General features: G+C 37.2%; 1 protein-coding gene across 1 annotated transcript; it reads left to right on the plus strand.

The window, feature by feature from the left end:
- Window positions 1-948: 948 nt before the first annotated feature.
- Window positions 949-9,922, plus strand: LOC110381159 (myrosinase 1). Its single transcript, XM_064041452.1, has 11 exons — window positions 949-1,107; window positions 5,350-5,459; window positions 5,748-5,895; window positions 6,238-6,404; window positions 6,652-6,912; window positions 7,159-7,247; window positions 7,514-7,661; window positions 8,086-8,249; window positions 8,599-8,748; window positions 9,089-9,180; window positions 9,752-9,922. Exons 1-11 carry the CDS (start codon window positions 1,079-1,081, stop codon window positions 9,885-9,887), a joined length of 1,494 nt encoding a protein of 497 aa, XP_063897522.1. The 5' UTR covers window positions 949-1,078; the 3' UTR covers window positions 9,888-9,922.
- Window positions 9,923-13,149: the final 3,227 nt, after the last annotated feature.

The following is a 13,149-nucleotide window of genomic DNA, read 5'->3' on the forward strand; positions in this document are numbered from 1 at the left end:
GTGCATACAAACTTAGAAAAGTTGCATTGGTACTTGCCTGACCTGAAAAACTGTCACATCTAGAATCATTGTAACCATTTGAATAATTCTCCATTTCTTCATTGACGTGAACTATATTTTGTACGGAACCATTTTCTATAATTGGGTCTTCAAAAAATATTGGTTGTCGCATTAATTACGCTGAATCAAAACGTCAATATTGTTGTAGAAGAGCGATAGAAGTGCCTTTACGAAACTGAATTAGCATTTAAAAGCATTGCTAGCCTGCTTTTATACACAGTAATAATGTTTTAAAAGAGATAAGGGCTCCGTTATACTACTATTGTGTAATAGAGGGACTATAATAGTTATAAAAAAACAATACTCTTCTAAAAAAGTGTCTTTGTGATAAGTTTATCACTACAACTGTAACGAGCGTTAACAACCTTATATATGGCAATTAAGCTACATAAATATAATTTGAAACTCAGCTATATCACCAAATCACTCTGTTGTAGACTTTTTGTGCCCACTATAGTACTATGTACTGTAACGACGATCTAAAATGTCTCAATATCACAATATCGTCCTATTCTTGAGTTGTCATCTCTACTACAACGAAAGACACATTATAGTTCGTTTCGAACCTTTATTGCGCAAATCAAGCGCATTAGGGCGACAGTAAACACTGTTATAAAGTTCTATCGTTGTATACAAGTAACAATGGAGGTTGCTATAACGCCTGACTATAACAGCTATATAATGTTGTGAAGTAAACCTTTACATCAATTCTTAATAGGTCGTTTTTGCTGTATAAACTTATAAAGCCAAAATGTGTTGTCAAACGCTTTTACACAACAATCAGTCACCACCGAATCCTTTATACATCGTTCACCCAGCTTTTTTGAGATATAAGGTTTAGTTATAGGGCAAAATTGTTGGTTGGGTTGTGTTAAAATACGAAAGTGTTAAGTGGGTATTCACTTACGCACTTGTGTTATCTGCATTACAAATAAATATCTTTCTAATCTAGTAATCTTTGTTTGTTTGATTGTGTATAATATAACGTGTAGATAGTGTGTTATTCTCAAATTATATCATGGATTGGCAACGGGCAGTTGTTTTTAGGTAAGTACTAAGTACTTAATTATGTATTTATTGTCACCCGGGAAAACTTATCCTAATGGGCAATCTCGATATTCTATCTTATTTTTTTTAACGACGTCAAAAATCATCAAATGACCCCTCCCTCTGTGGGTTAGCAGCGGTGAGGGAGTGTCAGACTTTACTGACTAAAAACCGTCGTGTTCCGTCGTAGACCTTTTATGTACCAGGGCCGCGGTAACTCTTTCGAACAATCCCGCAGCTTGACTATCTGATGTTGATTTGCACAGAGATAGAAACAAAACAAAATTTGACAAATTCCGATTTCTTCTCGCCCACGGCAACTCTTGGTAGCGATGCATAGGAGCGTTTAGCAAACACGCGACTGCCGTGGCTATCCCAGGAGAAACTAGAGAACCTACACCTCAGCGGCTACACAACTGCAGCATCCTACTGCCGGCGCACTCGAGGAGGCGGCGGCGTCTGCATATTGTTACGCGAAAATATAGAATTTAAGGAAATATGTGATATTAGAGATATGTCTATAGAATATTGTATAGAAACATGTGCCATAGAATTACCTAAGGAAAATATTCTAATAGTTACGATTTATTGGAACAAAAAAGAAGAAGAAATATTTATGTGCCAAATAAAACAAATAATGTATTATATAAATAATAAATACCTAAAGTACAATGTTATAATAGGAGGCGATTTCAATATAAATATTTTAGATAATAATTTAAAAACTAACCTTTTCTTAGATTTCATGCTAGAACACAAATTCATACAACATATAAAATCACCTACACGAATATCTACAACAACTTCAACATGTCTTGATTTAATATTTACCAATTTCAACAACAAAAATAACTACACTACCATTGAAGAACTAGGTTTTTCTGACCCCAATGCAACAATTTTACACATGTTATTAAAGACCACTAATGACAGCAAACAGACAACCTGGTAGGTATGTAAAAAAAAGGCTATTTAGCGAAGACAACATGAATAAATTTAAATCTGAAATGAGAAAACAAAAATGGCAAGACATAATAACACCTAATAAAACCATCGATGAAAATTATACTGACTTTAAAAACACACTACATAAATATTTAAACATATGTATACCTTTACAAAAAATAAAATTAAAATCAAAACTCAAAAAACATTGGCTCACAAAAGGCATCAAATTAGCATGTAAAAATAAAAGACTACTTAAGATTCTCACAATGAAAACTAATGAACCCATTCTAACAAAATACTATAAACAATACGAAAAAACACTAAAAAAAACGGTAACAACATCTAAAAAAATACAAAATATTAACAAATTAAACAGATCTACAAATAAAACTAAAACAATGTGGGGCATAATAAACGAAAAAACAAACAAAATAATAAAAAGACAAAAAAATAATTTAAAACTCAACATAGACAACAACATAATTACAGAACCAAAGCATATAGCAAACATTTTTAACAACTACTTTGTATCTATAGGCAAAAATAGCAACCCTTCTGGAACTGAACCAATGGGTGCTCCGGTAGTTTGCCCTACAGAAAATACTATGTTTCTCAGACCAGTGGACGGATACGAAATAAACCGAATTATTAAAAACCTACAAAATAAAAAAAGTCATGGTATTGACGAACTACCCCCATTGCTAATTAAACATTGTGCCGACGAACTAACTATACCCTTTTACCTTTTAATCAACCAATCATTCGAAGAAGGAATATTTCCTAAAGAATTAAAAATAGCGTTAATAAAACCAATCCACAAAAAGAATGACAAAACAGACCCCAGTAACTACCGCCCTATAGCGTTATTACCTACGGCATCAAAAATTTTTGAGAAGGCAATGTGCAACCGTGTATACTCCTTTTGTAAAAAATATAAAATATTAGACGATTGCCAAAACGGTTTCCGCAGAAATAGATCCACAACCTTAGCTGTTTACAAATACGTACAAGAAGCCCTAAATATGATAAATAATAAAGATTATGCAATAGGAATACTACTTGACATGACTAAAGCCTATGATAAGGTGCAGTTTAAAATACTTCTAAATAAACTACACGGGATCGGGATACGGGGAAATGCTTTAAAATGGTTTGAGTCCTACTTAAAAGATAGAGAACAAATTGTAGAAATAGAATATTATAACGAAAGCAATAACGAAATACAACATACCAGATCAAGCCGTAAAGCAGTGAACGCCTCTATCCCACAAGGGAGCGTTATAGGATGCCTTCTATTTCTCCTCTATATTAACGACCTTCCCAAAACAATCAACGGACCATGCGTGTTATTTGCAGATGATGTCTCCATAATCACCTCGTGTCAAAAAGTTGATAATATAAATGAAAAACTAAACTCTCTTCTTACTTCAACCTTTAGCTGGATGGAAAACCATAACTTAGAAATAAACTTCAAAAACTAAATTAATTACCTTCCACCCCATCAAAAAGCCCCGATAAAATTAAACTACTCCTACAATAACACAAAACTAGAACAAGTCAATGAATTCACACTCCTTGGTTTAGTAATAGATACACATGTAAATTGGAAAGCACACATACAAAAAATTCGAGCTAAACTATCAAAATTCTTATACGCCTTACGCGAAATTAAAAAAACTACCAACCTACAAACAACACTTGCCACATACTATGCCTACGCCCAAGCGTGGCTTAGTTATGGCATCATATTATGGGGTAATAGTACAGATTCGCACACCATTTTTACCTTGCAAAAGAAACTCATCCGGATAATAACCAATATTGAACAAACAGACAGCTGCAAACCACATTTCCAAAAGCATAAAATCCTCACACTTACCTGTTTAGACATCTTAGAAGTATGCAAATTCGTCCGTCATCACCCTGAATTCTACACTACCCGACAAGATATTCAAAGTAAATATAGCCTACGACACAAGAATAGATTAAACCTACCTACATCCCACCTTAAAATACATTCTTCCGGTCCGCTAATAATGTCAATAAAAATATATAACAACTTACCTAAAACGATCAAAGATGAAACGAAAACGACTATGTTTATAAGTAAACTAAAGAAATTTTTACACTCTAAATGCTACTATACAATAAAAGAGTACATGGACGATAAGTCAATAAAAAAATAATAAGTAAATACATACAGACTCTCACGCACACACACATACACAACAAACACACACACACACACACACACACACACACACACACACACACACACACAAGATAAGAATATAACATGTAAAAATATATTTCAGTTTTATTTTTATTTAGTAATAAGTATAGATTTAATAAAATTAAACTAGGTAATAATTATAAGTACTGCAAACCTCTCTTACCTCTTTATGCTGTGCCCTACCGGGTCCATATTGTTTCTAATATATTGTTTAAACTTTATAAAAATACCACCTGTATTACATATGGAACGCAAATAAAGATTTGAATTTGAATTTGAATTTTTTATTTTTATTTATAGGTAGTTTGTGTACAATTTTATTGTAAAAATGTTTAATGTAATTAGGTAAGTTTAATTAGTTGTCAATGTCGACGATATAAATTAATAGGTATATCACCATATCTGTAACATACATTTTCTGCAAATAAATGATTTCTATTTCTATTGCCTATCGCGTGTTAGTGGCATTTGCCTCGCACTACTGCATCGCGATTGCATCGCTACAAACGCGCAACTGCTTCGGACGACATGAAGAGAGGGGGGAGGAAGGACAAGATACCCCACGTTGTTATGGTCTATCTAATCTTCTTTATCAATAAAATAACAAATTATGTAACCACTATCTGCATAATATCTTGGAAGATGATTTTGCTCTTTAAAATATCTATTCTTTCAAGGCTGTTAAGTTAGTGGGGGAGCAAAACACTTGAGATAGATGAAAAGTCATTGTTTTCTGAAATGTGTCGTATCTGTCCGTCATTTTCTTTGATAACATTAACAAATAGTTTGTCTTTATCTTCTCTTTTGGGAGATACTACTAGAGCTGTTATCTCAATGAAATTGGACGTGAGGCTTTCTTGGAACTAACCACAAAAAGGTAGCCCCAAGTTAAATGCCAAACCTATAAGGAAAAAAGGAAGATTATGCATATTAGGGGGCCCTTGTGTTATTCATGTTATTCAGAAGAAACAAAAAAGGGGGAGGTCCTTAATACTTGCTTTTTGTGCTCGATGGATAGAAGTGTCCTTTTGGCAATTTTCATGAGGTTATTTGATCCACAGCACTTTGCTGGCGGTGTCATGGTGTGCTGAGGACCTGACCTTCCCGCCAGGGTTCAAGTTTGGAGCTGCTACAGCCGCTTTTCAGGTCGAAGGTGCCTGGAATGTTAGTGGTAAGTTTAACACTAATACTCTGGCACTATAAAGGATGCCGGACTGCCGCTCGTTAAGCTATCAATAAGAACAGCTAGTCTGAGTCGACATTCTGGATGTTTTATATTAGCTTCAGCCAGCCCGGATCCAGTGGGAACCTCTGCACGAACCCTATATAATACTGAAATAATTTTTCAAATCTGACCAGTAGTTCCTGAGATTAGCAGGTTCCAACAAACAAACAAACTCTCCAGCTTTATAATATTAGAATACGGTAGAGTAATATATTGCTTTGCTTTATTGTACAGATAAAGGTGAGAGCAAATGGGACAGGTTCTGCCATGAGTTCCCTCATAAGATTCAGGATCGTAGCAATGGAGACGTTGCCTGCGACTCTTATCACCAGTGGAAGAGAGACATTGAAATGGCTGAGGAGTTAGGTCTGCACTTCTATAGGTAAGGAAACGCTTAAAAAAATATTAAGCTTGGACAAATGATATTCTTGTACATAGAGGCAGAGCTGTACCTATCCATAAATTAAACGATATGATCCATTTTTGAACATGATTAAGACTCTTCAAGATTCAGCGGACGCCAAAACAAAACTAATCACGACCAGGGAAACAAAAAAACAGAAAGTAGCTCTTTAAATACTGAACCCTGGTTCCTAGACTGCTTTCTAATTTGCTAGCTTGGAATTATATCAAAGGACTAAAGACCAACGGTAACAGTAAATGAAGTAATGGCTCGTCAAACAATAAGTAGGTATCTAGTATTAATATCTTTATTTCATTCAAGGTTCTCCGTATCATGGACTCGTCTGCTGCCGTCGGGTTTCGCCAACCACATTAGCGAGGATGGTAAGAGGTACTACAACAACCTGATCGACGGTCTACTGGAGAAGGGCATTGAACCCTTCGTTACCTTGTATCACTGGGACTTGCCGCAAAGTCTGCAGGATCTTGGTAAGTTTAAATGTGTGATTAGCAGCATGTACGGCAAGAATTTATATCTTCTGTCTTGAATTTGGTCACCATAGGAGTACTCTATTTTCAAAAACTTTAAATCGTCAACAAGCGTCTTCAAAGATCTCTTGCCTAACAGTGGAAATTTAAATCTACAAGTGATGATGATACTGAATGCCTTGAACGCCAAAAGAGACCTTGCAATTTTCTAAAAGAAAATTTTAACTTTCCAAATTGATTTTTGCAGGTGGCTGGACCAACCCTCTCGTAGCGGACTGGTTTGCAGACTACGCAAGAGTAGTGTTCACTCTCTTCGGCGACCGAGTGAAATGGTGGATCACCATCAACGAGCCGATCGTCATATGTGATGTGGTATACAACTCCGGGATTATGGCACCGCCTATCGTCAGCCCGGAGACTGGAGCTTATTTGTGCAATAAGAACGTTATGATGGCCCATGCTAGGGCTTATAGGATTTACGATGAAGAGTTTAGGCCGAAATATCAGGGTAAGTTTGAAGTTTAATAGAGCCCATCATAGAATATATATAGGTATATGCGATCCATTCTTATCCAGCACGGATGTAATAAAAATAATTTATTTCTAAAAACTTAATCACATAATGTCACATAATGTAATAAGATTTACATATCTACTTAAACTTACTCAAAACTTTTGAGTAAGTCTTAATCGGGGTAATTTGCCTGAACGAGGTAGTCCTGTGTATAAATAACTATGATTTATTTTTTGACAGGTAAAGTGTCAGTAGCTAACCACCACATTTGGTTCGACCCTCTAACACCAGCTGATGCAGAACTTGCTGAATTGGCTAGACAAAATGCTGTAAGTTACTATTTAATATTTATTTGTGTACACCTGTATAAATTGTCAGACGAGAAATTGTCAAGCTACTCATACAGCCCCGGGTGCCTAGGTTACTTTCACTTAGTATCCGTACTTCCATGTTCCTTTTGAATCTCTTTGTATTCCAAGACTCTGGTAAATCTTTCATCCAACCCTTTAGACTCGAAAGGTCTTTGCTGATCTAGCATGGTTTAATTATTTTTTAAGCAAAATTCAGAAAACTATATAGCATAAAATACTTTCAGGTAGGCAGATATGCCCATCCTATCTACTCCAAGACAGGTGGCTGGCCAGCTTCCATAGAGAAGGCTCTTGAAGAGGTCAGCTTAAAGAGAGGATACTCCAAATCATCGCTTCCTGCATTCACTCAAGAGGAGATTGAGTTTGTCAGAGGTAATTAACAAACTGATGATGTTAAATGATGATGATGAAGTAGCAAAGTGGGCTAGAATTACCTACTGATTAAATTCATATTTTGAATTTACCGATTTTAAGGTGTTCCGAGGATCTAAATGTAAGGATTTAAATAATCTAAATGCCTTCGGGGTTCCAAGCATTGGGCTGCGGAATTGTTCGAAAGAGTTACCGCAGCCCTGGTACATAAAAGGCCGACGACCGAACACGACGGTTTTTAGTCAGTAAGAGTCTGACACTCCTTCACCGCTGCTAACCCACAGCGGGAGGAGTCATTTGATGATTTTTGACGTCGTTAAAAAGAAAAGGAAAGGAGTAAAGGCTATATTTTGTCATTTTTTGGTGGAATGTTATGTTCCCTATTTATTTCCAGTTTAATAATTGTTCTTCTAAATATTCTCAGGAACCTATGACTTCTATGCAATGAACCACTACACGAGCCGTCTGATCCGCAAAGCGAAGGAGGGCGAGACTTTCAATTTCTGGCCGTTTGCCGACTGCATAGACCTCGGAGCGAAGGTTCAGAAGCAGGAGGATTGGGATGTCACGTCCACTTTCTGGTTTTTTGTGAGTGATTTTTACTTTTCAAAGATTTTTTGTGCAGAAGTGTAAAATGAAAGGAATATAAAAAATTAAATTGGAGGCATATAAATTATCATAAATTATTTGTCACCAGGCCTTAAGTTTCCTCAAAGATTCTCAGCTAGGCTAAACTAGGGTTATTTAAGAGTATCTAAAAAGAACGTCACATTACAAGAATATTGATGTGAATTTACTCTTCCCCGATAACTTAGCACCAGCGAATCGAACACCCTTACTTACCCTTTCATCAACAGCACGCATGACGGACTACTTAGGTAGCAGTTCAAGCAAGTAATAAACAAAAACCCGTTAAAAAGAAATCTCGTTCTTACAGATTCATCCTGAAGGTATTCGCAGACAGTTAGCCTGGTTGAAGCAGCAGTACGGAAACATAGAGTTCATCATCACGGAGAATGGCTTCCCAACAGACGAGGCGATCCATGACCCGATCAGGATCAAGTACTACAAGGCTTATTTGAAACAGGTAAGCAACGAGGTACTATTGATCCGACGTTGCTCATGCATGGTGAAGTAATGTTTTGACTTTGAAAGTGGCCCTTGACTTTGTTTCGGTGTTTCTTCGCAAGAAGACTTCATCTCGCTTTTTAAGTAAATAAATATCAGTTATTATTTAGGTATGTACTTCTAGGAGCAATGAAATATTTTTTCATTTTAATACTCTGAACGTTAATAGGATGTAGGCTGAATCTTATCTAATGCTTGCGCCTAATGCTAAATCCCGTCTTACGACGCAGAATAAAACTGTTAACAGGCTATCGTTTTCGAAAGTGGTTGAATAATAATCCTATTTTAAATTATTACAGGTTTTGCTGGCGATTAAAGAAGATGGCGTAAACTTGACCGGGTATACGGCTTGGTCCCTGATGGATAACTTTGAATGGAGTGACGGATATGCGTAAGTTTTCTTGCAAAACAAATTAAATCAGAGAGAGAATCAGAGAATCAGACATGTACGGATAAGAAAAGGATTGCTTTCCCAAAAATTTTATTGAAATTGATCTAGATCTTTACTACCCATTAATTTCGCTTTTTCGGCCGAGTGATCCTCTTCTAATCGTTTATCATTTTCAATATCTCTTAGCGTAGGAACCCTACAATTATAATAGCCTTCCTCTTCCTTAGTAATTTAAAGATTTACCCCCTTACTTATAAAATCTCTAATCACCTTCTAAGCAACATTTTAACTAATCACTACTTAAAAGCTTAAGTAGTGATTAAATGTTAGTTAAGACATGCTTAAGCAACGTTTATAAGTAAGAATTTTCTTAAACCGCTTTTAAGTATTACTTATATTTAATTGACGTTTTTAAGTAAGGCTGTTAATTAATATTGTCGTACCACAAAAACTTTTAAACGTCTGTTGAACACTTGTCTAAAAAAACAGATTATGACGTCCGCGGCCGCGTCCGCGTAAGTTTTTGTAGTAAAGCTGATAGTGTTTAAAAGTGTATTTCTTTTATTTTCAGCACAAAATTCGGCTTATACCAGGTAGACTACAATGACCCACATCGCACGCGCACACCGCGCGACTCGGCGCGGTTTTATCAGAACTTGATCAAGACCTACACTTTAGATGACGGTGCTACTCAGGACGAGCTTTAAGCTGTGATATTGTTTATGTTTTTTTTTTGTGTTATTTATGTAAATAAAGTTTTAAATAAATTGTGTGTTTATTTTTGTACCTTTGGCAAATTTTCGTCTTACCTTACTCGTGAAATTGCAGGTCCAAAACCTTGTTAACTAGTGCGATGTTTTTTAGAAGCTGAGAACTTACCTCTACTGTAATTTAGGCTTTTAGTATAAGTGCTCGAGTTTAGGGGAGCCCAATAGAAAAATAAAACAAACAGAAAAGCGTTAGATAAGGGTTAGTGGATCCAGTGCCGTAACTAGGGCGGTGCCAGCGGTGCCCAGGCACAGGGCGCAGACCCTGGAGGGGCGCAGAAATGACCAGACCAGTATCTAGTTTTGTTTCATGCATGGTAGTTAGTAGGTACATTTTGTTTTATTGCGAATATGGTGTAGACGCGCCCTCTGTACTATTTATTTCTATATGGCATTTTTCAAGCGATCTTGAAACAACAACACTTGTAAAGGTGGTTTTATATTTGTCTGATGTGTCGTGACGTGACGCGTCAGAACGGTATCGGTTTCATACATTTAGTACTAGCTGGTGCCCGCGACTTCGTCTGCGCAGGATTAGTATTTCGAACAACATGTTTATAAATTGTAGCCAGTAGCGGCTTTAGGGTAGGGCGCGGTTGGGCGACGGCCCAGAGCGCCGGACATAAGGGGCGCCGCAGGCGCCCCCAACCAATCCTTGATCAGAATTTTACTCCTATTTTTGTTTTAATTTTCATCAAAGATCGCAGCTTACAAGAACTGTATCCAAATGTATGGATAGCATCAGGGCCGCCTTAACCTATGGTGCATGGTGTGCGAATAACCCGGGCGCCGCGGGCTCAAGGGCGCCGCGGTACGCTCCTGGACCAAGAAATTTCAATTAAATTAATGTATTGTCATACAATGCCGGGCGCGTTAGTTACACTACTTTTATGTCCCAAAACTCAAAAAAAATCGCCCTCCCTTCGCTCGCGGCTTCTTCACTTCACAGTCGCCTTTTATTATATACTAGCTTTTGCCCGCAACTTCGTTCGCGTGGAATAGTAACTACCAGCAGATTTTTGATTTGACCAATAGATGGCGCTATATGTCCGGAATAATTTTATTTTTTTGTAATAAAAACTATCCTATGTCCTTTCTCAAGTTTCAAACTATGTCTGTACCAAATTTCACACAAATCGGTTCAGTAGTTTAGGCGTGAAGAAAAGACAGACAGACAGACAGACAGAAAGACAGACAGACAGACAGAAAGACAGACAGACAGACAGAGTTACTTTCGCATTTATAATATTAGTTTGGATTGTTAAGGACTTTTAGTGATCCAAATCTCAAAAAAGCTTTTTCGGGCTTGCTTCACTTTATAGTTGTTTTTATTTTTCAACATTTTTTTGTCTACCCTAGCAAAAAGGTAGCGTCGTTTTTAAGTCCTTTTATTAATTAGAAAGTAACTTCTAGTTTCTATTTATGGTACTACTTTAAGTCCCAAAATTTTAATTCATAGGCGCCAACACCAACAAAGAGTTATCTACGTTTGGGCAACATATTAAGTAATTTTTGTTTGAGTTCTAAAATATAACAAAAAATTTCGGAATCAGAACCTGTGTTCCATCCATGTATACAAATTTTCGCGTTTATAATATTAGTAGGATGGTAACGTTCACACTAGTGCGTAACGTGTTGTGTTGTGATGGCTTATGTATGGAACCGATACAGTTCTGACGCGTCACGTCACGACACATCAGACAAATATAAATCCACCTTGTCTTGCTCGCAATATTACATATGTTACAGCCAAAGTGATTAAATATATATTATACATAATGACTGGTCATTGTATATAATACCCAAATTGACTAGACAGTGTGATAGATTAATCACTTTATCTGGATCTAATTCATAATAGCTGGTCAAAGTTAGCCAAAGTAATAAATATGGTATAATCGTCTGACTACTTACTAATTCGTAGAAACGGCTCAAGTTATTATCGACTCTTTTTATGATAAATCATCAAATGATTCCTCCCACCGTGGGAGAGCAGCGTGAAGGACTCAGAGAGCGTGAGCGTGCAGCGTGAGGTCAGACTGTTAGTGGCTTAAAACCACGCGTGGAGGAACGCGCGCCGCCGGGCCGTGTCTCCCAGGAGACGGAAGGCCGATAAGGCACCCGAACTCATCGCACAGGCCCAAGTCTACGGTGGCTGGGAGTCGTCTCTCGACCACACAGAAGGAGACGATGGCATCCCAGTACCTCTCGCCCCGGACCTTGGCTTGAACCAGGGCCGGGTGCGAGAGGTCGCCGCTGCCGACTGCCTCCACGAGGACACGGCGGTGCCCTTCCCGGGCAGGGCACACTCCGGGCCGTCGGTACAGTGGCCCGAGCCACACTTCAAAGAGGGGACTTTTCGCTACTATTATGGGATGCACTGTGCTAACCAGCCTTTTTCGAATTATATTAGGGTCAGCTACCAGGCACTATAGTTAGTTAACATGAAATAATAATCTTTACCTACTTGTTTTATTACATTATCTAAGTCTATGGAGATATTATATAAAATTGCTAGTTAATGTGATTAATTCTGTGTCAATTATCACTTTATCCAAATTGAGTAGATATTATAAATAAATAGCTAGATAATATGTATAATATGCGGACTTATTACTTTGGCTGTAACACATACACAAACAAAAGTACGGTAGACCGCACATCAGTGGTAACTGTCATGCACCTTAACTCAATAGTAATAAGTATGATTTTCCTATAAAACTGTTACCACTGACCTGAAGTTGACTGTACCTATACCGTAACTATGAGACAATTTCTGTCTATATTCATTTGGAGGGCGCCACTTCTAACTTAGAAGTTCTAAGCAAATCTGTCAATCTAGCTGAGGAGATGTACATATTGTACATATAGCTCACGTTACGCTATCATTGCTGTCAGCCACATTCATTGGTCCTCCCTTTATCTTTGATTTTATTCATTAACTACGTGCGGCGTTACTGACGCACTAGCGTGCGAGAGATAGATTTTGAATAAACAATTTTTATCTTAAAGAAATCTACTAAGTACCTATACCTTCGTAAACAAAAAATAGGTAGATTTATTTTTATGCACATTTGTCCACTTTATTGTCAGAGCCTGGTTAGAGCATTTTTCAAGGGCGCAGTTTTAAAAGCTCGCACCGGGCGCATAAAAAGCTAGTAACGGCACTGAGTGGATCAGATGGTTTTCATGCTACATCTAG

This window comes from Helicoverpa armigera, chromosome 25 (assembly GCF_030705265.1).
Source record: "Helicoverpa armigera isolate CAAS_96S chromosome 25, ASM3070526v1, whole genome shotgun sequence".
NCBI classification, from domain to species: Eukaryota; Metazoa; Arthropoda; class Insecta; order Lepidoptera; family Noctuidae; genus Helicoverpa; species Helicoverpa armigera.

Excerpts from the sequence above, each read along its gene's own strand:
- LOC110381159 (XM_064041452.1), top strand. The coding sequence starts at position 1,079 with ATGGATTGGCAACGGGCAGTTGTTTTTAG. Across the intron at positions 8,749-9,088 it reads ACAAGGCTTATTTGAAACAG|GTTTTGCTGGCGATTAAAGA; the intron begins GTAAGCAACGAG and ends AAATTATTACAG. Across the intron at positions 9,181-9,751 it reads GAATGGAGTGACGGATATGC|CACAAAATTCGGCTTATACC; the intron begins GTAAGTTTTCTT and ends TTTTATTTTCAG.